We start from the raw sequence: 27,048 nt of genomic DNA on the forward strand, positions 1-27,048 counted from the left end.
AATAAAAATCAAAGTTCTTTTTCGGTACCAGGACCTCTGCAGCTGTGTTCTTTTTCCTGACTTCTGAAGATGGTTTAAAAAAATTTTAGGTGGTTTTGGACAAATTCCATATTTGATAAGTCTGTTTTTTGCTTCAAGGAAAGTTAAAAGTAACCTGGCCAGTCCTGGAGGGACAGAGCTTTGGAAGATACTGAGATTAGAGCCCAGGCTCTTTTTGAATGAATTCTTCTGGTTTTGTAAGACAGTAGGTGCCAGGTCTGAAATGCACAGTCACAAATCAATAACACTGTATTTTGCTGGCACTTCCCTGGTGGTCCAGTGGGTAAGACTCTGTCCTCCCAATGCAGGGGGCCAGGGTTCGATCCCTGTTCAGGGAACTAGACCTCGCATGCATGCCATAACTAAAAGATCCCGCATGCTGCAACTAAGACCCAGCACAGCCAAAATAAATAAATAAAATACATATTGAAAAAAACCACTGTATTTTGCTAACAGATCCCAAGTCTGACCCCTCCCCCTCCTGATCTAGCTTCTCCTTTTACAGTCCTTGTGTGCCCCTGGCAGCCAGAGCCTGCAGAGGTGGGAGGAGAGAGTGGCAATGTCTTTAGATGATTGCCCACAAGTCAAGAGTGGGGAGGCTGTGTATCTGGGTACTGTGGTCCCCTGATAATGTCTCTGTTGTGTTGTAGCTGGTGGCGATGTCAGGCACCTGGTGGGGATGCTGCACGATGATACTGCAGAAGCACAGCTATTCCCTGTCCCTGCCCCTTGGCAACTGGTCCACCCAAGGTTTCTGCAGCTACTTAAGTAGAAGGTGTCAGCAAGCCAGCCTGTGCTCCCAGCTAACCTCTGGGGCCTACTCCAGTCTCCCCTTGAATCCTCACCATGCCAATTCTGTGCCACTATATACTATGGTAAATTTTGCTCTTTCCTGCTACTCCTGCCTCTCTGCCCTCCTTCCTTCTTGCCCTGTCGTTGTTGAATGCATCTGTGGGCTGCAAACTCAGCAAACTGCAGATGAGAAACAAGCCCCAGTCTCTTGTTTCCAGAATGGTACCCACACCTCAAAGGCAGTTCTGTTTAGAGGCGTCCGAATTCATGGGCAGGGTGGACACGGGAGAAGCACGAGGCTCCTCGAATTCTACCGACTTGGGGACAGTTTTCTTCTTCATTTACTCCTCTTCCTGGATCAGGAGAGGTCCGCACAGGGTGGGACAGGTAGGGTTCACTTGGAGCGTAGCTGTTTAAGACTTAGTATCTACAAATGAACTTACCTATGAGACAGACTCACAGACATAGAAAACAGATTTGTGGTTGCCAAGGGAGACAGAGGTGTGGGGGAGGGAGGGGTTGGGAGTTTGCAATGAGCAGATGCAAACTATTATATAGTGAACGGATAGACAACAAGGTCCTGCTGTATAACACAGGGAACTACATTCAACATCCTATGATAAACCATAATGGAAAAGAATATGAAAAAGAATGTATATGTACAACTGAATCACTTTGCTGTACAGCAGAAATTAACACAACAAAGGGACTTCCCTGGTGGCGCACTGGTTAAGAATCCGCCTGCCAATGCAGGGGACACGGGTTCGAGCCCTGGTCCAAGAAGATCCCACATGCCGCGGAGCAACTAAGCCCGTGCGCCACAACTATTGAGCCTGCACTCTAGAGCCCACGAGCCACAACTACTAAGCCCACGCACCACAGCTACTGAAGCCCACGTGCTTAGAGCCTGTGCTCCGCAACAAGAGAAGCCACCGCAATGAGAAGCCCGCGCACCGCAATGAAGAGTAGCCCCTGCTCGCCACAACTAGAGAGGGCCCGCACACAGCAACGAAGACCCAACGCAGCCAAAAATAAAAACAATTAAAGAAAAAAAGAAGTTGGGCTTCCCTGATGGCGCAGTGGTTGAAAATCCGCCTGCCGATGCAGGGGACACGGGTTCGTGCCCTGGTCTGGGAGGATCCCACATGTCGTGGAGCGGCTGGGCCCGTGAGCCATGGCCGCTGAGGCTGCGCGTCCGGAGCCTGTGCTCCGCAACAGGAGAGGCCACAACGGTGAGAGGCCCGCGTACCGCAAAAAAAAAAAAAAAAAAAAAAAATGACCACAACATGGTAAATCAACTATACTTCAATTTAAAACTGTTTGATATTAAACATTAAAATTTTTTTCATTAAAAATTAAAAAAAAAAAGACAGTGTGTAGCCAAGAAGTCATTCAGCAGAAGCTGTAGGTGGGCTAGCGGCTGAGGGTGAGGACGGGGCACAGCGGTGGCCCTGCAGGTACCACCGTGCAGAGAACTGTGAGGCTCCCCCCCAGGCGCCTCAAGCCCAACGTCACCTTTCAGTTCCGAGGTTCCACACAGTAATCCATGCACTTTTAGCTTGGCTTCCAGATGTGGACAAAGACACCTTCCAGGGCCACTTCTCATCGCCTCGGTATAAAAATACAGCACGTGCTCCCAGCACTGTGGGGCAGCCTGGCGGCCGGGGCCCCTGGTTTTGCTGCCAGACTGCACGGTGCTTTTCTTCCTGCTGGTCCACCAGAAGCACGCCAGAGGCCAAGGGGCCCTGGATCTGCAGGCACCGTGGAACCCCGATCCAGCTCTGCTGAGCCTCCTGTTTTCCTTCCAGCGTGGGCTTAACACATACTTTGGGGATGGAAGAAATGAACTGATTTGGAACCTGATTTGAAAGATTTTGTTCTGGACCCAATCAGATGATTTGGGGTTACAGCAGACAGGCTCCACTTGTCTCCAGGGACCACTGTGCTGCACTCCCCATCCCCCAAATGTAGGTTTTTCACTTTTGATCCTCCCCCCAGATATTGCATTTAAAGGGGAGTGTCTATGAGCACAATTTCAAAGCTGACTTTTGAAATTAAAGGCTAGTTGACTTACAACATGATATTAGTTTCAGGTGTAGAACATAGTGATTCGACATTCCATAGATTATATTCCATATAAAGTTATAAAATACTGGCTATAGTACCTGTGCTGGACATTACACCCTTGAATCTTATTTTACACCTAGAAGTTCAAAACTCATTACAGCTGCAGTAACAGGGTTCCCTGAGAGGCACCACCTGTGCCCGGCTTGGAAGGCTCAGAAGCTGAGCCAATCAGGAGGAAAGATCAGCTTCCTTATTTTATCTCCCCTCGTCCTTGTGTCACTGACCCACCTACATCTCCACTTCCCCCTGCTTATGATTGCATTCTGGCTGCGGAGCTTGAGGATTTCTTTCCAAGATTCCGTGGCTCCCCGGCGTTCCCGCTCAGAAATGATGGATGTCCCCGCCCACCTGTCAGTTTCCCTGAGGCCAGACCTCAGGGGCACATTTAACCTTCCGTAACTTGGCACAGAACCTCTGAGATACAAAACACGGTGCCGAAGTGCTGAGCACACTCCATCCTTTACTGCCATCCTGAACACATTCCTCAGAAAATCAGATACTCTACCAAAAGACTTATTTTTTCCGTTCTGGGCTTTCTTCCACTTTTTCTCAGTTTTCACCTACATGTCTCTGAGAGAGGCAACAGCTTCCTAGGGTACAACCCCAAATACTCTCTGCAGGTTTTCCTAACCCTCCTCCTAGTTAAAATTGGGAACGGAAATATCCAAACCCTATTTGCTGGCCTCCTCAGTGTCTGTGTTCTCCCAGGAACATACTTCCTTTTACAGTAAACACAGGCTGTTTCTGAGGATCCGATAAGGACTGTGTTGTGTGACACAAACTCCTAATAAACACTCATGGAACCGGGTCTCTCACCCCCTCTGGACCTGCAGTGGTTAAGACCCTGATGGTGAGAAGGGACGTGTGTCGTTTGAAATCTGCCAGCAGCTTTCAGATCCACCTTAGGGTGAAGACCATTTCAGGAAAGCCCGTTTAATGGACCTTTTGGGTATGTAACAGTAGGACCAATTTTTGATTCTGGCTTGGAGGTAATGAGGAGCTAGGCTGCTCTGCATCATAATCCCGAAGGTTGTCTTTATTGGCGGTAAAGAATATCTTTGCATGGGCTTCCCTGGTGGCGCAGTGGTTGAGAGTCCGCCTGCCGATGCAGGGGACACGGGTTCGTGCCCCGGTCCGGGAAGATCCCACATGCCGCAGAGCGGCTGGGCCCGTGAGCCATGGCCGCTGAGCCTGCGCGTCCGGAGCCTGCGCTCTGCAATGGGAGAGGCCACAACAGTGAGAGGCCCGCGTACCACAAAAAAAAAAAAAAAAAAAAAGAATATCTTTGCAGATTATTATGCTACTGACTGGGAGAGTGAACCTGAGGCTGGGTTTTAAACAGGAACCGGTTTTCTCTCTCTCTCTCTCTCTCTCTCTCTGGGTCTAAGAGAAGGTCTGAACTTCAAGAAGGGGAAAATGTCCAAAGATTCGCCTCTCGGTGGCAGCTGGTGGTGAGCGGGGTCAAGAAAAAGGAAAGGCAATAGGCTTCCTGTGAATGGCCATGGCTTAGGAATCCGGGAGCAGAAAGACACAATATCCGTGCTAAGTTTTCTTCGCTGTAATTCCCTTATATTATGCTCAAGCCTTTAACCAGGTTTTGTAAAACGGGTCTTTGTTGTGATTTAGAAGATTGATGGAAAGCCTGTGGTCACACTTTGGGGAACTGTTCCTGGCAGCAGCAGGGCAGCCTGGACAAGCTGGCTGAGAGACAGGTGGAATGGTCCAGGGAAGGTGGCAGAAGAGGTGACACTTGGCAGCTAGGACCATATAGGTATCGCTCAAGGATGATCTCAGCAATACGGAGGGAGGGAAAACTGGTCAAAGATGGAGCGCCCAGCAGAGGACTGGGGTCAGAGGACGTGTGCTTCTTTGGGTATTAAATGGGATGGTGACCTTGCAAGACTGGAGAACGTGGGAACATCTGGGCTCTACTTAGGAGTGAAAATCTCTTTAAATTAAGACAGTTGTATTTCGTATTCTTGTCATATCCACTGTCTCTATTCCTAGGCTCCCCACCCATCTCCTCCGACTCCTGTGATGTTTCCACAAATCACTTGACATTTTGAACAAAGAAGATAATCTGAACTTTTCAGTGATGTTTATTTCTCACCCTGTCATTCTTCCTATGATCCATGTAAAAAACAGAGGAAATATTGCCATGTCCCAACCGGCACATACCGTTATGTTAATAGCATAAACGGGACTTCCCTGGTGGCGCAGTGGTTGAGAGTCCGCCTGCCAATGCAGGGGATACGGGTTTGAGCCCTGGTCCGGGAAGATCCCACATGCCGCGGAGCAACTAAGCCTGTGCACCACAACTACTGAGCCCATGTGCCACAACTACTGAAGCCCACATGCCTAGAGCCCGTGCCCTGTAACAAAGAGAAGCCCCCACTCGCCACAACTAGAGAAAGCCTGTGCACAGTAATGAAGACCCAACGCAGCCAAAAAAGAAAACAATAAAATAGCATAAACGATTCGGTCATAATAAATTATATCTAAAGGTAGTAAAATTAAAATCTAAAGGTAATTTCGTGCCTCTGTTTAATTTATATATGGCTTCCTTCCTTAAGCCAAGTTATTTTATCACCATCTGTACCCTGTGGAGATGTCACTATGCTCCAAAAATATAGTGCAATTGAAGCCACTCAAGGAAACTTACTTTCTATCGGGATTCCATTCAATAACCAGCTAATTCTGGGTTTGGGGTTGCCATTAGCTCTGCAGATCAGGGTTCCATCCTCTCCTGGGGACAGCACAAGATTTTGAGGTGCTATGATCCAGTATGGAGCCGCTTTGTGAGGAAAGCAAAAAAAACCCACAAAAAATTGAATCAAATAAGTTATTCTAGCAAACTTAGTAGACTGAACTATCTTAATAAAAATAAGTATTTTGCAAAACAGTTGTTACTTTCATTTTTTTTAGAGTGAATAGATTTATGCTTCAAAGAACACTTCAGATTTTCAGAAGAATGTTTAAGAAGACTCAGTGACATCTATGTATTATTTCTAGAGCCTTTTGATTCAAATATCGTCATCTTGTTTTACATTACATTAATCAGACATTGAAGAGGTAACAGATTTCTCTAATGCTGTAGAGGAATTTACAGGTACAGATAGGGCTAAGAAACATGAATTTAAAATCTGAGCCCTGTAGAATACATACAGTTATAAAATTGGGAAGCAGTTTTTAAAGCTTTGCATTTTTGAAAAGCTGCCAAGTTAGTACAGAGTGTTCTTATAAGCCCTTCACCAGCTTTTTCTTACAAAACCACGGAACAGATACCAAAACAAGAAATTAACATTGGATACCATCAGCTCAACTACACACTGTATGAGGATTTCCCCAATTTTTCCCCTAATGTCTTATTTCTGTCTCAGGACCCTGTCCTGGACACCACATTGCATTTAACTGTCACATCTTCTTACTTAGTTTCCTCCGATCTGGAAGTTTCTTGCTCTTTCCTTGCTTTTCATGAACCTGGGACTTTTAAAGACAGCTAGTCAGTTATTTTGTAGAACACCTTTTTTTTTTTCTAAATAATCAAGAGCTTTTTGGTTATTTTTTGTAATAAGGAACATCCTCTTTTCATCATTATCAGGACAGAAATGGAGAAAAGTTAATACATGTCAGTGTTTGCCGTAAGTGTTACATATCAATGTTAATTACTAGCCCAACACCATAAATAAGTTCTCTATCATCTCTTTTTTTTTTTTCATGAAGAGTTTCTTCCTTGAACATCCTTCCAGACTTACAAAGGAGAACTAGCCAACTGAATTCTTTCAGGGATAAGTCAAGCTTACTAAATTGATTAATCTTTGTACTTCTCCTAAGGTATGTTCTCTACTCCTTATCTGTAACTAAAATATTTTGTGAAACATTTTCAACATGCTCTCATTCCTAGAGAATGTTTCTACCAGTGACTACTGAATTCTCCAACAGATCAATAGGAAGGTTTTAAGTGAACAAAAGCTTTTCCATCTAAGGTCAAATTTAGTGATTTTTGAGTGAAGAACTCCTGAATTTTTAGATTATAATCACCATCCAACCACTGCCATCAGTATCATCATAGTTACTTCTTTTTTTTAAAAAAAGGTTATCCTCCATTTACAGTTATTATCAAATATTGGCTATATCCCCCGTGTTGTACAATAGAACCTTGTAGCTTATTTTAAACATCATAGTTTGTACCTCTTAACCCCCTACCCCTTTACTGCCTCTCCCCACTGGTAACTGCTGTTGTAGACGTCCATCCTATCTGGGAGTACATGATATTGACATGGCTTATTAGTGGTTATATTAACCTTGATCACTTGGTTAGAGTGATGTCTGCCAGGTTTCTCCACTGGAAAGTTATTATTTTCCTGCTTCCCACGTTCTATTCGTTAGAAGCAAGTAAGTCCAGCCCTCACTCAAGGGGAGGACAATTACACTCCATCTCCTTAAGGCACGAGTAAAGAATTTGTGGACATATATTAAACCTGCCTCAGTAATTAATTTTTGGGGGGTGAGGGGGGAAGAAACACTTTGAGGCTATGCAAATATCCTGTTTCTCCTTAAAGTTCCATCCCGTAATTTTAGCATTCATCACTAGCTCTTGCCTACAGCAGTTATAACTGTGGGATTCTAACTGTGATTTCCTATTTCCTTCACTCTTTCTACACTTATTAATTGGAATCCTCTGCAGGGAAGATCTGAGGGAGTGAATTTTCAACCTGATTTAGATGCACTATAAGTAGCAATGAGAAGACAGTCAAGGTGCCATGTATGTTGATATAAATGACATTATCATTGAATATAATCAAAGGCATTTTGATCGAAGACTCAGGGATTCTCAAAGGAGGCAAGAGCCATGTATTTTAGACAATGATATACCTTTAACTGTGACAGAAATGACATGCTGGATGGCTCCTAGTGCATTTTTGGCTATACACTGGTAATTCCCAGAGTCTGCTTCTGTAACCTGAACAATCTGCAGAGTTTTCTTAAAGTTCCTATAAAATGTCCGGTTGATGGGGAGTGTTCCATCTTCTTTTATCCAGTAAATAATTGGGGTAGGCCTGATAAGATGAATAAACAATAACATTACAAGAAAAGAAGTTCACCTGGCTGCTTTTGAGGGTGATTTTCACGCGAGCGTGTCACAAACATAAAGATCATGAGGCATACATAGAGATTTTAACTAGCACCACACTTTTATAAGTCATGCTCAAAACCTTACATTTCAGTCTGTAAGTTACCATTTTCACACAAGCAGAACTGTGCTAATTTATGGCACACTGTGAACTTGGACTTCAGGGATCTGGTGAGAACGGCAGCAAGACTTACTTGACTGGAGGGACCTAATTATTGTCTTCAAAGTTCTGATCAGTGAGGCACTCTTGGAAAATGTTGCATGAAGGGACTATGTCAATCAAAATAATGACCAGGAAATTCATGGCACCGAGTTATTTTTTTATCGGCTAGAGTTAAAAATGCCACAGGAAGAGCTGATACACGTATTTGTGCCCATGAACTTTTCACACATTTCCATATCAAATGGAAGCACCTCCCGGTCTTACCACAGGCTATCTGATGATGTGAATGAAGTGATTAGAGGAATAGTGCTCTTACTTTAGTTTCATTATTAGGGATATTTTAAAATACCAACTGACAGAAGTAGGCCCACGTGTTACTCATACCATTTCTCACCTATGTTTCTTATTAAATCATGAACTACAGAGGCAGATGAAAAGCCAGACATAGGCTTAGAGTTAAAAGGTCTGCTTCAGGGCTTCCCTGGTGGCGCAGTGGTTGAGAATCCGCCTGCCGATGCAGGAAACACGGGTTCGTGCCCTGGTCCGGGAAGATCCCACATACCGCGGAGCAACTAAGCCCGTGAGCCATGGCCGCTGAGCCTGCGCGTCCGGAGCCTGTGCTCCGCAACGGGAGAGGCCACAACAGCGAGAGGCCCGCATACCGCAAAAAAAAAAAAAAAAAAAAAAGGTCTGCTTCAAAATCCCAGCCTTATCCCGAAATTGCTCTCTGATCTTGGATCCGTGACCCTTTTGGGCCTCAGGTTTCTCTGTTGCCTTAATGCACATAACGATGCTTGTTTTGATCTGGTGACTTGAGAAGGTTTTCATGAGGGTAAAAGAAAAATCCATGCAATACATTTACTGAGACTAAATTACAGACCAAGCACTGAGCTGTGTGTTGGGAGGATAAAGATAAAAAAAAAGAATGGTCCATGCCCGCAGGAAGATCACAGTGTATTTATCATTAGAAATGCAAGTGGGATTAATGGATTGTAGAATTTTTTTCATTTGTTTGGTGGAATAAAAATAATTGAACAGATGTATTTGAGGAACTGAATTGTGAGTAGTGTCATTTCCTGACACGGCCAGCAGAGGCCTCCATGTGCCTCCGGAGGTAAAATTATTCCTGGAGGCCAATTCTGGGATTCTAGGAAGGAATGTGGACTTGGAGTCACCAGGCCAAGGACAGCACAGATCATAACACGAGATCACAACATGTTTCCGAGATTCCAATCGATGTTTTCAGCAGATGTGTCTTATCAGTAGTACTTGCTCTGTGCCAGGCATAAGAGGGAACTATATAGAGAAGCTTGCCTTGAACGTTTTCCTAATATGGGACTCCTGTCAAGGGCACATGCGTTCTGGGGGTGGCGTCAGTTTTGAAGTCTGCACAGATGAGACATCTGCAAAGAAGCTGGGCTGGTGACTCGTCACTAGGAAGCAGGGGTTGGGACGGTGTGCCGGGTAGGAGGTTAGGTCCTGTGAGGCCATGTTTGCCTCTGTTGTTAGGAGAACAAGCCAGGGCTAGGTTGCTAGAGGGATGTGAGAAACTCATGGTCAAGAGCTCCGTTGCCCTGCTCATAGCCAGCAGACCCAGAGCTGTGAACCCAGAGCCGAGCTAGCTGCCCAGCAGATGCACAAACAGGGTCAACTGAAATCAGTCAGATCTAGCCTGTTACAGCACAACTGCCCTGCAGACCTGCAGACAAATGATCAGTAATAAACAGCTATTGGTTTTAAGCTGCTAAGTTTTGAGATGCTTTGTTAGACAACAGTAGCAAAATAATAACCTGAATTATAATCAGAGCAGTCAGAAGGTGATTACTGATACTTATCTCAAAAGGAACACTATTAACAAAATATTTTAATAACATGAAATTTATATGGCCTGTTTTGGAAGGAATTATCACCGTTTACTTGATGCTTAATGGAATCAACATAAGACAATGACTCTTGTTATGATATTAACGCCTCTCTACAAATCTACTATGTTTGCATAAGAAGTGGACATCAAGACAGACAGTGTTAACTCACAGCCCTTCTGCAATGCACTCAAGTGAGAGGACATTTCCTCGTAATTCCTCTTTGCGACTTGCATTGCCTTCTGGAGTTAAAAATGTTGGTGGCCTCTCTCTGTGTGATTTAGCTGCAAACAAGAAAATCAATATGCATTCAGAGTTATGAACACGCATTTCGAGAAGCCCAGTTCACTGTCTAAGAATCTTATCCTTTTGCAAATCCATTTAGCATTTGATTGTGAAATTTGTTAAACTAACATATACACACTCTTTGCCTTGCAAATAGCCATCACTCACTCAGCCGGAAGTAGAAACTATTTTGGTTGCACAAGCACTAAAAATAAGAACTTTTTTCCTCTTGTACATTTCCCTAATTTGGGTTAGGCTTCTACGAATTTTTGGTGAGTTGGCAAATTTTCAAAATGTAGACATAGAGAGGAAAATCATGTTATCAAACTATCCATCTCTTAATACGAGTGCGCACGTCAAAGTGAAAATGAGCTGTCTATCTTCTGGAAGATATGACAATGGAAGGGGTATTTTGCTTTACCTTAGGGACAAGATTATAGTCAATTCTATTGATTAATCGTGAAGATAAATCGTGGTGGACATCTAACATATCAAAACTGCAAAGTTTATGGAAAACAGAGCAACACACAACTAGAAAGTGACTGCAGAGGTGTGGCAAATTGTGTGCCATAAATTAAGGGTGTACTTAAAGCAACTGAAATCGGTTTCCTCGACAAAAACGTAAAAAAGGGCTCAAGTCAGAAATCTCAGGAAGATATCTACAGACTACCGTCATGTTTTATGTAGTCTTTGCCTAAATGTGGCCTTATCTTCTAATGGCCTCTCAGAAAAACTTAAAGTTGAAATCACACCATCTTGAGGTTCTAAGAGCCCTTTACAGTGTTCAACACTTTAATGTATTATCTATTTGATGCTCATAAAAACTGAAAAGGTAACATATGAATTCTTCTCATTTCTCAGAAGAAAAAACGGAACACCAGGGCTTCCCTGGTGGCGCAGTGGTTGAGAGTCCGCCTGCCGATGCAGGGGACGTGGGTTCGTGCCCCGGTCCGGGAGGATCCCACATGCCGCGGAGCAACTGGGCCCGTGAGCCATGGCTGCTGAGCCTGCGCGTCCGGAGCCTGTGCTCCACAACGGGAGAGGCCACAGCAGTGAGAGGCCCGCGTACCGCAAAAAACAAACAAACAAAAAACAAAAAACCAAAAAACTGAACACCAGAGAAGGTATTTGTGGAGATAAATTAGAGTTTTCCTTAGATTTTACCCCTCTGAAATCACTTTGGGAATGATTTTGAGGCCCGTATTTTTCAGGAGGATTTCAACATAAAATAAAATAAGGTAAGATAAAATAAAATAAAATAAATTAAGGCAGGAGTTGTGATCTGTTTACTCTGGTCATTGATAGTACCTTAATGTTTTTTACTTCATATTCAGAGGTAAAAAATTAAAACAGCAGAAATTCTGCCTTATAGATAATTAAGAGGACCCCATATCCAGAACCCATAATTTTCACACATAGACGCTATACCTGAGAGCCATATTTCCGTTAAGGAAATCAAATTCTTTTCTTTTTAAAAGAATGAAGTTAAATCCTCTATTTTTAAAAAGATTTCTTCCACTGAAGACAGTCACTCGATTTTAAACAAAACTAAGAGAAATACTGTTACTAATTATATGACATCGATAAGGTCATGTGAAAACAGATGGAAATACAATGATTTACTATCAAAATCCACTTAATATTAATTGCAAAAGGTTACTAAGACTTTGATGTTAGTATTTTAGCAGGTTAATGCACGTTGCCAACTCTTATTTAATTCATGAGAAAAGTTTATGAGCCAGACAAAAAATGAAAAACGTAATTCTAAACATACACGAAAGAATTTTCCCAAATCTTGTGGAATGGTTCTTTACATGACAACAGTTATAGTAACTTTCATTATTACACATACAACATGGAACATGTTTTAGTGACATGTTTGAAAGCTCAGAGCTAAACTTCATATGAAACATACATTGATTCTAGTGGTATTAAACATGGAACTAGGAATTTCACAAAGAAATAAGGTTAAACAGCCATGGAGGTGAAGTTAGTGAACTAAATTCTACAATGAAGGAAAAATATCAGTTACAATCACCATAACTCACCACCATAAAACTCAGTGTCACTCAAATTAGCAGCTATAGTGTCATTCATTTCATCCACTGAAATAAACAGAATATTATGAAGAATGCAAAAAGTAGGGGGGAGGGGATTGTAAAAAAAAAAAAAAAAAAAGTATTGGGCAACAAAAGCAAACATATATACCTATGCTGACCGAGCACCGTCCCTACCAAGTAAAAACAGTGCTTTACATTGTATAGAACTATTTCATTAATTCACTCAGCCACCCCCAACCAGTAATATGTGAATATATAACTGAAGCAGCAGGACTCCCAATTAAAGGGATAGCGGAGCATAAAGCACTCACAAATGCTCAGAACACTAAGTAAATTCAGGAAGTTACCATGGCAACAGTAATGCTAATGACAGCAAAAACTGTAAAATACAGAATTTAAGGTAGGCAAGCTCCTTATAATATTGATACATATGCCAACACTTTAGCGACTATTCACAGGTACTTTCCTGATCGGTGAACCTGTTTACTTCAAAGCTAGTAGGATTTAATAATTAATACATTTGCACACAATTGTAAACATCACGGCAAGAGAGTTTCTGGAAACTGAACTCTTACCTGAAATCACCTTCACAGAAATAGGTTGCTTCTGCTGTATGGTTTGAGTGTGATTAAATCGGGCGTAACAGATGTAGTCTTCCCGGGTATCCTCCGGGAGCACATTGGAAAAATAAAGGTCTCCATTCAGACCCTGGGAAACTCTCTCACTTTGTGGAAGTCTTTGAAAGGCTGGAGAAAGGCAGAGAGACATCTAGATCATTCCATCACAAAGTGGCCACTTTCCAAATTAGTGAGATAAATGTATCTACTAATAACTAGTTCTGTGAACTTCACATGCACTTTTTTTTTCTCTATAAAGATCTTTGAGTAAAAGCAAATAACTGTAAAAAACAAAAACAAAAAACAACACATGTATTAAAACTCCAATTGTACCTGCCAGACCCTAATTTCTCTGGAGTGGGGATAGAGGTGAGATTAGAGTTGTCCAGTGAAGGGTTTCATGAAGCATACACCAAAAAATGTTTTACAGAAAGAGTTTGCATGACTTTTCCTAACATTTAAGTTAATCCCTAATTGTTAATCATAGATACACACGCATCTCAGAAAGTGCATTACGGAAGCTTGTAAGGATGTTAACATGGGTTGCATCTATTGCAGTACATACACAGTCAGACACCTTATACTGTGACAGCACCTAACTGTGATGAACTAGGTCCTGGGCAAGGTGTCAGGCAGAGCTGGTTCCCTGCCCTGAGCTTGGGATCTAACTGGAGAATCAGGCAGCAAACAGGCAATTAACAACAGGGTGTAATGCTGCAGATGTGCCGCTCAGAGGCCCCCCACCCACCCAACCTCCCTCACCTCCTCTACTTTTTCTTTTCTGTGTTACCTATCACCTTCTAACAGACAATGTACTTTACCTGTCATGTGTATGGCTTATAGCCCGTCTCCCCGCACTAGAATTTAAGTTCCAGAAAGATGGAGACCGTCATCTGCTTTTAGAGCTACTGCTAAAAGTGCCAGGTGCTAAAAGTGCACCTGGCCCCTCACAGAAGCTCCATAATGAAATGAATAACCATCAGCATTCTGACTTTCCAGTTTCACGTTTAACAACCGACTTCTCCTCAGGCCCAAGGAACAGTCTAGCCTCAGGCGTGGAGGGGAGATTTTTCTAAGGCGATGAAGAACTCAGGGAGATGGGACCCATGATCTATGTGCGAACTTACACTTGGCTGGCTAGCATGACTCAGGAAGCTTCTGACTCAGTTCACTGGGACAGTTCTTCAGCTCTGAAGTGAGAGAACTAGGAAATATTGTACCTCCTAGCTGCCTGGGGCCAGATGTCATGGCTCCCGGAGGATTTCTCGAGTCTGAGTCAAGCAGCTATGCTCCTACAGCAGCAGGTGCTCTATCTAAAATGTCATGAAATGCAAAATTATGGGGAAAAGCCTGCAGCTCCCTTGGGCAGGAAAAGGTAGGGAAATGTGGAGCCAGGCCTTGAAAGGATGCTGGTTAGCTATGTTAGTCAAGTTCTAGGTCAAGATGGGGGTTTGGTTGGCGGTTGTAAATTCATGGTTTGAAGCCATTAACCAGGGCAAGGGTTGTGTTAAAAAATAACTCAGAAAAATAATGCACGTTTATTTCATGAATACAAAGAGTTAAAGATAGGGACACATTTATTCTCTTCCATTTCTCCTGCTGCCTTTTATTATGGACCGGTGCTGGGAGATCAAATGAAAGGGAAGGCCATTTTACAAGGATGGTAGCACTTTGCCCACTGAGTTCCTTTGCATTACACTGGGGACAAAAATGTATGCAGATAGGAATACCATGATAAGGCCATCTTGCCAGAAGAATGCTACACAGATCTGAATTTTGTCTCTTATCCCGATGAAATTTCACTTGAAAGGTCCAGATGCTTTGCCTACAGCCTAAAATGTATGTAAATGACAAGGCCAGCAGTGCAATGTGAAAAAAAAATTAGTTACATATTCAGATGATTCTGAGACTTTACATGTATAGGCCTCTTTATTAAGTGGAAAAGTCATCAATTCTGAGTAAGAACCAAGAACCAAATACTGGGCCTCATTTTGGCAGTACATTTGGATACTGTTATTCTCGGCCACATAACCCACTCATTTACATTTTTTTAAACATCTTTATTTGAGTATAACTGTTTTACCACTCGTTTACATTTGATTTGTTACTTATTCTATCAAAATCTGTAAAAGATGTTACGTGATCACAGGAAAAATATCTTCGCCCGTTTACTCATTTATGTATTTATTTTCCATTTCTTTGTGATACTTTCTCTGAGTGCTTTGATACAGAACAGTCAAAACTGGAAATGAAATGTGAGAGCTACATTTTATCTTCAGTAATTCGCACGGCTGGTGATTTCACAGGAAATCATGTCACTGAGAACAGAATATATTCCCTACAAATATTTTGCAACCATTCCCACCATTCTACCCAAAGGACTCTTGTCAAGGTCAACAGCGACCACTGTGTTGCTAAATGTAATACTCATTTCTCAGTCAGATTGGAAATTGAACTCTCAGCAGTATTTGAACCAGCTGATACTTTGTCTCCCTGACACTTTTTCTTCCCCTCGTCCTGGGGACACCCTCTCTTTTTGTTTTCTTCTTACCTAAGTGACTGCTCCTTTTCATCTACTTTCCTTTGCTCCCTAAGTTCTCGGCCCATGGAGGCTCCCGGTCTCAGTCCCCAGGCTTTCCTCTTCATCACCTGCACTCCCTCCCTTCATCCTCCCCTCCAGCCCCCCGGCTCTACAGAGCAGCTCTGCAGCACTAACATTCACACACCGTCGGCAAGAGCCCTGAATCTTCCTTTGACTCATGTAGCTGTAGCTCTGACTCCTGCTGGACACCTCCACAAGGACGCCTCGCAAGCCTCTCACATGCCAAACCCTGGTTCCTGGTCTCCAACGTAACATGCTAAGGGGAGGTGTGGAAGGATGGGAGAGCAGAGCAACGAACAATTCCCTAAGGATAGGGATGGGGTGAACAGATGTTAAGCTGCCTAATGAATGACCTCCTTTCTCTGTGCCTCGGTTTCCTCATCTAAAAAGTGGTAAGAGTCATCCGAGATGCTTCCTGGGACTGTTGTAGAAAATGGATGAGAGAACTTAGGTAAAGTCTTTAGCAAAGGGACAGGCACTTAGTAAATGCCCAATCAATATTAGCTGTTGTTACTACTATATATAAAATAGATAATCAATAAGCATCTACTGTATGGTGCAGGGAACTGTGCTCAAAATTCTGTAATAACCTATATGGGAAAAGAATCTGAAAAAGAATGGATATATGTATATGTATAATTGAATCACTTTTGCTGTACACCTGAAACTAACACAGCACTGTGAATCCACTGTACTCCAATATGAAGTAGAAAATTAAATTTTAAAAAAATTAGCTGTTGTTGGGGATAAAAGAACGAAACTGAAAGAAAAGAGGTAACACATCCTGAACAGCTTGATTTCCTTCCCTTGATGGGCTTCTGCTGTTTCAGGAAATGGCAATTCCATTATACTAGTTGTTCCGTCTTAGACTTTGGGGTTACCTTTGATTCCTCCCTCTCGCGCCTCCACCCTGACCCCAATAAATCCTGGAGGATCTACCTTCAAATTATATCTGGAATCTGACCATTTCTTCCTTCCTCCCTCCCTACCTCCCTTTCTTTCTTTCTTTTTTTTTTTTTTTTATGGCCACGTGGCACATGGGATCTTAGTTCTCTGACCAGAGGTCAAACCCACGCCCCCTGTGTTGGAAGCGTGCAACCTTAACCACTGGACCGCCAGGGAAGTCTCTGGAATCTGACCATTTCTTACTTACTTGACTGCCACTACCCAAGTCCGAGTCCCCATCAACTCTTGCCCAGATCGCAGCACTGGCCTCCTAACAGAATGCCCTTCTCTCCCTTTCGTCCTCTCTGTTCTCCACACATGAGCCAAAGTGATGTTCTTACTATTTGTTTTGATTCAGGTGAAGCCACTCCTTCAATGTCTCCCTGCTTCACTGAAAGCAAAAGCCAAAGCCCGTCGCACTGGAGCCCCTGGACTTTCCTGACCTTTTCTCTCACTGTCGCCCTTGGGCCAGTCAGCCCGGGCACACTGGCCTCCCTGCTGATTTTACACACACCGGGGATGCTCCTGCCCTTGGGGCTTACACTGGTTTTTCTCTTTCCACCCAGATGTTTAAGGGCCTGCTTGCTCTTTCACTCCTGTAAGTTCCTGCTCAAAACTCTGCTTATTTTTCTTCACAGCACTTACTGCCAACTGACACATATTTTCTAAATGCATTTATTCTCTGCTTCCTTCTCTCCCCACTTCTATTCCCATTGCATAGAATATAAATTCAGCGAGAGCAGGACCTTTGTTTGGTTTATTTAGAGAGGTGCCTGGTACACAGTAGGTGTTAATAAAATAAAGTGACTGAATGAAAGGATATGTGATTTATTTTCCTGAGAATCTCTAAGACATTTTATAAACATCTTATGAATCACAAGAGGTAATAACTGATTGGAACAGCCAATAATCATAAGACTCTTGAAGAAAGTAAGTTCTTATTTTTAAAACTTACAATTATCCATCCAGAATATTATAGGTGGTGGTAACCCAACCGGGGGTCTGCAGGGAAGTACCAAAGACTGGCCATTTCTAAGTGTTATTCGTTCAAGTTTTTCTTTGGTCCACAACGGTGACCCTAATGAAATAAAACAATAACTTCTAAATTATTTCTGCATTGGAAAATAAAAAGAGCACTAGAAAGAAAGATAAAGCAAACTTTTGGAGAAATAGTAACTCGAAATTTATATACATTAAGGTAACGACCAAAAAATTTTAAATACAGTGTTAAAAAATGACATTAATAGTATAAATTCTGAGTCAGCAATTCCATGTCTAAGAATTTATATTAAATAAATCCTTAAGAAGATACAAACTAATTTTGCTACAAGCATGCCCTTCAAGGAAGAATGAAAAACATTTCTATGTCAAAAGATTTGTTAAACAAATAATTGTACATGTACACATTTGAATATCATACAGTGTTAGACATTGTATAAGGATACTTATAAGTATTGTATAAGTATACTTATTAATCTTATTTATAAGATTAATATAAAATATACATGATATCTAGATAAGGCAGAAAGGGTTATAAAATAGTACTTCAGAATGAGCTTGTTTTCGACATGTACATACATATCTGCCTAGGTAAAAATAGAAAGAATAGTAATTTCCTTGAATGAGAGGATTTGCGAGTAATTTTTAACTTTCTTTTTTGTTCATTTGTAATTGATTTATTCTATAATGCACACATATTATACACATAATAAACATTTAAAAAAATGACCACAACTTCAAATGCTTGCTGTTCTTTAAATACATGCTCTTGGGTTGTTGAGAGCATGTGGGTGCTGACCATTGCAAAAAGAGCCACAATATTATCAAGATAGTGAGGTCACCCTATTTCCAGTGAAATTTTGAAATGAAAATGTTTAAAGAAACACATGCATCCCAATGTTCATAGCAGCATTTTTTACATAGCCAAGACACAGAAGCAACAACCTAAGTGTCCATCGGCAGATGCAGGGATAAAGAAGATGTGTTACATATATACAATGGAACATATTACTCAGCCATGAAAAAGAATGAAATTTTGCCATTTGCAGCAACATGCATGGACTTGGAGGGCATATGATAAGTGAAATAAGTCTCTTTGTACAGAGAAAGACAAATACTGTATGATATCACTTATATGTGGAATCTAAAAAATACAACAAACTAGTGAATATAACAAAAAAGAAGCAGACTCACAGATACTAGTAGTTACCAGTGGGGAGAGGGATGGGGGAGGGGCAGTATAGGGGTAGGGAGTTAAGAACTACAAACTCTTATGTATAAAATAAGCTACAGGGGCTTCCCTGGTGGAGCAGTGGTTGAGAGTCCGCCTGCCGATGCAGGGGACACGGGTTCGTGCCCCGGTCTGGGAATGATCCCACATGCCGTGGAGCGGCTGGACCCGTGAGCCATGGCCGCTGGGCCTGCGCGTCCAGAGCCTGTGCTCCGCGATGGGGGAGACTGTGACAGTGAGAGACCCGCGTACCACTAAAAAAAAAAAAAAAAAAGCTACAAGGAGAGGCCCCAGTGTGGCTTCCGTGCCATCCATCTCACGGTTGCTGCCATAGGAGACCTTGGCAGTGGCCAAGGACACACGTGCCCGCAAGCCCCCACTTGTCTCCTGTGGCAGCCTCCGTGTGGTCACCCAGGCCCAGACAGCTGCCGGGCTCTCAGTCTGCCCGTTCCCTAGTCGCCGCTTACTTCGGGGTCTAGCAGATGCCAGAGACCAGGGAGCCCTAGTGGAGGACCTCGCAGGGGTCGCTATCTGTCTCCTGAGCCCACCAGATCTTCAGAGACTCTCTAGAGAAGCCGTGTGGCTGACAGGATCTTGGTGCTCTGACGGGGTGTCAGGCCTGTGCCTCTGAGGTGGGAGAGCCGAGTTCAGGACATTATTCCACAGAGACTTCCTGGCTCCACGTAATATCAAATGGCGAAAGCTCTCCCAGAGATCTCCATCTCAATGCTAAGATCCAGCTCCACTCAACAACCAGCAAGCTACAGTGCTGGACACGCTATGCCAAACAACTAGCAAGAAAGGAACACAACCACACCCATTAGGAGAGAGGCTGCCCTAAATCATAATAAGGTCACAGACAACCCAAAACACACCACTGGATGCAGTCATGCCCACCAGAAAGACAAGATACAGCCTCATCCACCAGAACACCGGCACTAGTCCCCTCCACCAGGAAGCCTACACAACCCATTGAACCAACCTTAGCCACTGGGGACAGACACCAAAAACAATGGGAACTACGTACCTGCAGCCCACGAAAAGGAGACCCCAAACACAGTAAGTTAAGCAAAATGAGAAGTCAGAAACACACAGCAGATGAAGAAGCAAGGTAGAAACCCACCAGACCAAACAAATGAAGAGGAAATAGGCAGTCGACCTGAAAAAGAATTCAGAGTAATGATAGTAAAGATGATCCAAAATGGAGAAAATACAAGGCATGGTTAACAAGGACCCAGAAGAACTAAAGAGCAAACAAACAATGATGAACAACACAATAAGTGAAATTAAAAATTCTCTAGAATGAATCAATAGCAGAATAACTGAGGCAGAAGAACGGATAAGTGACCTGGAAGAAAAAATAGTGGAAATAACTACTGCAGAGCAGGATAAAGGAAAAAGAATGAAAAGAATTGAGGACAGTCTCAGAGACCTCTGGGACAACATTAAACACACCAACATTTGAATTATAGGGGTCCCATAAGAAGAAGACAAAAAGAAAGGGACTGAGAAAATATTTGAAGAGATTAAAGTTCAAAACTTCCCTAATATGGGAAAAGATATAGTTAATCAATTCTAGGATGTTCAGAGTACCATACAGGATAAATCCAAGAAGAAACACGCCAAGACACATATTAATCAAACTCTCAAAAGTTAAATACAAAGTAAAAATATTAAAAGCAGCAAGGGAAAAACAACTCATAACATACAAGGGAATCCCGATAAGGTTAACAGCTGATGTTTCAGCAGAAACTCTGCAAGCCAGAAGGGAGTGGCAGGACATATTTAAACTGATGGAAGGGAAAAAACTACAACCAAGATCACTCTACCCTGCAAGGATCTCATTCAGATTTGACAGAGAAATTAAAACCTTTACAGACAAGCAAAATCTAGGAGAATTCAGCACCACCAAACCAGCTTTACAATAAATGCTAAAGGAACTTCTCTAGGCAGGAAACACAAGAGAAGGAAGAAACCTACAATAACAAACCCAAAACAATTAACAAAATGGTAATAGGAACATACATATCGATAATTACCTTAAATGTAAATGGATTAAATGCTCCAACCCAAAGACATAGACTAGTTGAACGGATACAAAAACAAGATCCGTATATATGCTGTCTACAAGAGACCCACTTCAGACCTAGGGACACATACAGACTGAAAGTGAGGGGATGGAAAAAGATATCTGATGCAAAAGGAAATCAAAAGAAAGCTGGAGCAGCAATTCTCGTATCAGACAAAATAGACATAAAAATAAAGACTATTACAAGAGACAAAGAAGGACACTACATGATGATCATGGGATCAATCCAAGAAGAAGATGTAACAATTGTAAATATTTATGCACCCAACATAGGAGCACCTCAATACATAAGGCAAATGCTAACAGCCATAAAAGGGAAAATTGACAGTAACACAATCATAGTAGGGGACTTTAACAACCCACTTTCACCAATGGACAGATCAGCCAAAATGAAAATTAATAAGGAAACACAAGCTTTAAATGATACATTAAACAAGATGGACTTAATGGATATTTATAAGACATTCTATCCAAAAACAACAGAATACACTTTCTTCTCAAGTGGTCATAGAACATTCTCCAGGATAGATCATACCTTAGGTCACAAATCAACTCTTGGTAAATTTAAGAAAACTGAGATCATATCAAGTATCTTTTCCGACTACAATGCTAAGAGACTAGATATCAATTACAGGAAAAAAATCTGTAAAAAATACAAACACATGGAGGCTAAACAATATACTACTTAATAACCAAGAGATCACTGAAGAAATCAAAGAGGAAATCAAAAAATACCTAGAAACAAATGACAATGAAAACATGACTACCCAAAATCTATGGGATGCAGCAAAAGCAATTGTAAGAGGGAAGTTTATAGCAATACAATCCTACCTCAAGGAACAAGAAACATCTCAAATAAACAAGCTAACCTTACAGCTAAAGCAATTAGAGAAAGAAGAACAAAAAACCCCCAAAGTTAGCAGAAGGAAAGAAATCATAAAGGTCAGATCAGAAATAAATGAAAAAGCAAGGAAGGAAATGATAGCAAAGATAAATAAAACTAAAAACTGGTTCTTTGAGAACATAAACAAAATTGATAAACCATTAGCCAGACTCATCAAGAAAAAAAGGGAGGAGACTCAAATCAATAGAATTAGAAATGAAAAAGGAGGAATAACAACTGACACTGTAGAAATACAAAGGATCATGAGGGATTATTATAAACAACTCTATACCAATAAAATGGACCACCTGGAAGAAATGGACAAATTCTTAGAAAAGCACAACCTTCCAAGACTGAACCAGGAAGAAATATAAAATATAAACAGACCAATCACATGCACTGAAATTGACACTGTGATTAAAAATCTTCGAACACACAAAAGCCCAGGACCAGATGGCTTCACAGGCGAATACTATCAAACATTGAGAGTAGAGCTAACACCTATCCTTCTCAAACTCCTCCAAAATATAGCAGAGGGAAGAACACTCCCAAACTCATTCTATGAGGCCACCATCGCCCTGATACCAAAACCAGACAAAGATGTCACAGAAAAGAAAACTACAGGCTAATACCACTGATGAACATAGATGCAAAAATCCTCAACAAAATACTAGCAGACAGAATCCAACAGCACATTAAAAGGATCATACACCATGATCAAGTGGGGTTTATCTCAGGAATGCAAGGATTCTTCTATATACATGAATCAATCAATATGATAAACCATAATAACAAATTGAAGGAGAAAACCCATATGATCATCTTAATAGATGCAGAAAAAGCTTTTGACAAAATTCAACACCCGTTTATGATAAAAACCCTCCAGAAAGTAGGCATAGAGGGAACTCACCTCAACATAATAAGGGCCATATATGACAAACCCTCAGCCAACATCATTCTCAATGGTGAAAAACTGAAACCATTTCCTCTAAGATCAGGAACAAGACAATTTTGTCCACTCTCACCACTATTATTCAACATAGTTTTGGAAATTTTAGCCACAACAATCAGAGAAGAAAAAGAAATAAAAGGAATCCAAATCGGAAAAGAAAAAGTAAAGCTGTCACTGTTTGTAGATGACATGATACTATACACAGAGAATCCTAAAGAGGCTACCAGAAAACTACTAGAGCTAATCAATGAATTTGGTAAAGTAGCAGGATACAAAGTTAACACACAGAAACCTCTTGCATTCCTATACACTAATGATGAAAAATCTGAAAGAGAAATTAAGGAAACACTCCCATTTACCACTGCAACAAAAAGGATAAAATACCTAGGAATGAACCCACCTAAGGAGGTGAAAGACCGATACTCAGAAAACTATAAGACACTGATGAAAGAAATCAAAGATGACACAAACAGATGGAGAGATATACCACGTACTTGGATTGCAAGAATCAATATTGTGAAAAAGACTCTACTACCCAAAGCAATCTACAGATTCAATGCAATCCCTATCAAACTACCAATGGCATTTTTCACAGAAATAGAACAAAACATTTCACAATTTGTATGGAAACACAGATGCTGGGGTTGGAGCTATACTTTATAAAGGGTCCTGTTTGGTGAACAGGTCCGACTTACTGGATGGACGGATGACAATGTTATTAGAAATTGCAGCCCCGCGTTCGTTCCTGGCTGTACACTGATACACTCCTTCATAGGTCTCTGCTTTCCCCTCGCTCATGATGTTGACTGTGAGGGTTCCCGAGCCAGACTTCATGGTGACAAGAGGGTCTTTATCTATGTCGAAATGAGTCCCATTTCGGGTCCAGGAGAAACTGCCCAATGCACAAAGGATTAAACTTGTTTACAGCCCAGAAAAACAGGATTATTTCCTCTCTAACAAATTCCTAGCAGTTTTGTGGATTTCTAAATAATGATTAGATTTTAGTATTCAGTAAAAGAGCAATAGGCTCCATACCTAAAATGTTTCATTGAATTTTGACTTAGAAAAAAGTGCCGGCCATACATACTAAGGTACATGTCTTCATTAGAAACAACCAAAATCTGACTCAATAAAGAAATCATGAATATAAATTGCCTGTCATTTTTCAAAGAAAATATAGGAAGTAGGTCTCCGAGGCACACTCTCTTAGAGCTTTATTAGCATTTTTATTGTAAACTCCATTGTTCATAGAATTGATAACCTGCGTATAAAGATTTGCTCTGGGCTGAAGTGTAAGAAGAAAGGCCTTCACAAGTACTAATATATGTGTGTGTTTAAAAGTGATAAGACCAGTGTCAAGTTACCAAAATACAAAGTATGAGTTGGGAGGAGAGGAAGAAACATGAGTTCAGTGGTGTTTTAAGGGTCGGTCATTAAAAGTGATCACTGTATATCAAATATATTTTGAGAATTTTTAATTCTAGAGATGAGTTTTGCAAACTTCTTAGGAAGTATTTCAAACTGTCAACTGAAAGTCTTCTTTTTCAGTTTTATTTATGTAAAAGACTGCCTGCCTTATATAAAAGTCTCAGTGCCCAAGTAATCAAATACTTGATAACTGGTCACAAATCAACAATGGCCATGCTCTTAACAAAAGCGTGAATCTCTAAACTTTCCCATGATTTCCAAGCCCTCCTGGATTTCCTTTCCCACTGCTCATCCTTACAGCAGGAGTGGTCACAACTCCTCGGGTAGGGGACAGCGGTGTTGGCTGCTGCTGGCTTATTGTAGGTAGAGGCCAGGGATGCTGCAAAGTATCCCACAATGCACAGGAAAGCGCTTGTCTCCACAGCAAAAAATTGTCCAGCCCAAAATATCAACAGAGCTGAGGTGGAGAAACCCTGCCTAACGGAGAGTTACAGGAGGTATTAATTAAATGTTAAACTAAAAGGGGTGTCATCAAAGGACATCACATTCGGGCCTGAGTGCTCGAGAGTTTCTAATAATATGACAGAAGAGATTGTTTTGAAGCTAACCTTTGATGGAAGTTTTTGATATACTTTGGTAATTTTTTTCTCCGGTGCCAGTCTGTGATAGATTCATAAGGCTGGTCATAGAAAAACTTGGAAATAAAATATTGAGAAAATTTCCCTTCTTTATAACTTAAAAAATACACATTATCTCTCAAAAATAATAATCCAGCTCTCCAGAATTTCCATATATTACTAGACAAGTTACGGATCATCCACTAAGGAGCTGTGGGACCTTGGACAGGTTAACCTAGCATTACTGGGCATCAGTTCCCCATCTATAAGATATACTGGTTGGATCAGATAACGTCTAATGTCTCTCCCAACTCTAAAAGGCTGTACAGTGCTCATGCCAAGGTACATATGGAGAATCCTGAGTGCTGAACGCTGCCATGTTTGGAAAACCACTTGGGCCTATTTTATAGACTTGTAGAGAAGAGCTAGGAGAGATCTTAGAAGTTGTCAAATTCAACTTCTTTATTTTACATTTATCTGTAAACTGAGGCCCATAGAGAAGGAATGTGCCCATGTCATAAGGCCATCAGAAGGCTCTTTCCACATCTTTCCACAATTTTTTTAGCATATCACAGAAAGGTATCAGTATGGAAATGCAACCATCTGGGGTTTTAAGAAGAACCAACTGAATTTAATTAAGCAGAGAGACAAAACAATGAACCTACAAATGATACTTTCATAATATGCAGGACCCGAAATTGACTTCAACGTGAATATTGATGCTTATTATCAGTACTATAACAGCAGAAAGCACACCCACCTTGGAGGAGGTTTCCCTTTGGCCTCACACTGGATTACAATATTCTCCCGTGGGTCAATAATGTAATCTTTTGGAGACTGTTGAGTAATGGTTGGAGGTTGTACCACTTAATGGTAGAAAGAAGAACAAATGTAAAGAAATAAATCATTTAATCATAATAGCAATCACTTTTTTCTATATCAAAATCACTTACCCTAGACTAAATATGCTCCAAATGTTTTTAGTAATTTCCACTGTGCTAACACACCCCCCTCAGCAGATTTTTAGCTAAAAGACTCCTAAAATTTTGGAGTCAAGGCATAAACTCCCTTTTGGTAACTTTATATGTGCTCATAAAGCCCATTTTCTCACACTGAAAGTTTGGGAAAATAATGCCCAACATAAGCTTAATATTAAGATAGTTTCATTTCTGATGTAACAATGAGAAATTTCTCTGATAGCTTTGATTCAAATGATGCCTTTCAATGAAATTTAAGTTAGGGGGTAAATTTGCATCTTTCTCGGGAAAGAGTTACTGACTTGTAGTTCATTACTGGGCTCATGTAAATTAATACATTGGTAACAAATATATTTGAGAAGCTAACGTGAAAAAGATGGTGAAAATTAGAGACTTGACGTGTCTTATTAGAGCCACAGGAGGTAGGTAGCTACTAGGAACAAAGATAAAACCAACTTCTTTAGAAGAGAAATTGAATTGGGAAGCTCTCTGTTTTAGGAAACAATATTCTCACTTCACTGTTCGAAGTGTTATCTGATCATTTATTATCAAATTGTAGGGAGAAACTGTTCTGATCTTGAGCAACTGAATCTGAAAAAAGCTGGTACGTGGACATTTGATGTTCAGGTCACTCTAAGACGACCACGTCTTCCTTCTTGTGAAATCAGAATCACAGAGTGTAGAACAGGAAGAGACTGGAGAAATAATCCACTTCAACTTCTTTTGTTGCTCAGAGCAGCAAAATAGCTTGACTAGGAAGGCACAAAGCAGAGAAGAGAAGCGAACTCTCCTGGTGGAAGCCACGGCCTCGCACAACTCGAAGGAGAGCTGTTTACACGGACCAGTGGTTCTCAACCAGGGGCCATTTGCCCCCAGTCCTTGGGGGACATGTGGCCACATCCAGAGTCCATTTTGGTTGTCACCACTGGCATGGGGGTGGTCCTGGCATCTGGAGGGTAGAGGCCAGGGATGCTGCTAAACATCTTACAATGTACAGGACATCTTTGCCATGTAAAGACTTATCTGGATCATTTTTCATATTCTGGATCGTCCCTTTCCTCTCCACCTATGCTCTGTGCTTCCTTTGTGAAACTTCCTCCACCTGTCAATCAAGTATTTCCCAAAGCTTAATAATCGTCCTCAGCTTCTGTCTTTCTTTCCTGTGGTGAACGGTTGCCAGGGCTAAACTGATCATTTCCATGTTCAATGCCTTATAAACCTGTAAACATGGATCTCTTCTCTTGCT

General features: G+C 41.5%; 1 protein-coding gene across 23 annotated transcripts in view; it reads right to left on the reverse strand.

Annotated features, from left to right (window-relative positions):
- NRCAM (neuronal cell adhesion molecule) overlaps positions 1-27,048 on the reverse strand; it is a 314,557-nt gene that overhangs the window by 59,567 nt on the left and 227,942 nt on the right. For 17 of the 23 annotated variants that reach the window (XM_067042868.1, XM_067042865.1, XM_067042855.1 and 14 more), the window contains 8 exons: positions 25,586-25,691; positions 23,476-23,672; positions 17,582-17,704; positions 13,038-13,208; positions 12,451-12,507; positions 10,290-10,401; positions 7,834-8,018; positions 5,621-5,752 (listed from right to left, as the gene is read on the reverse strand). In XM_067042868.1, the coding sequence (XP_066898969.1) occupies positions 5,621-5,752; positions 7,834-8,018; positions 10,290-10,401; positions 12,451-12,507; positions 13,038-13,208; positions 17,582-17,704; positions 23,476-23,672; positions 25,586-25,691 (1,083 nt within the window). The remainder of the gene's footprint in view (positions 1-5,620; positions 5,753-7,833; positions 8,019-10,289; positions 10,402-12,450; positions 12,508-13,037; positions 13,209-17,581; positions 17,705-23,475; positions 23,673-25,585; positions 25,692-27,048) is intronic. The other 6 variants (XM_067042860.1, XM_067042864.1, XM_067042857.1 and 3 more) reach the window with 1 other exon arrangement.

Source organism: Kogia breviceps, chromosome 9 (genome assembly GCF_026419965.1).
Source record: "Kogia breviceps isolate mKogBre1 chromosome 9, mKogBre1 haplotype 1, whole genome shotgun sequence".
NCBI lineage: Eukaryota > Metazoa > Chordata > Mammalia > Artiodactyla > Physeteridae > Kogia > Kogia breviceps.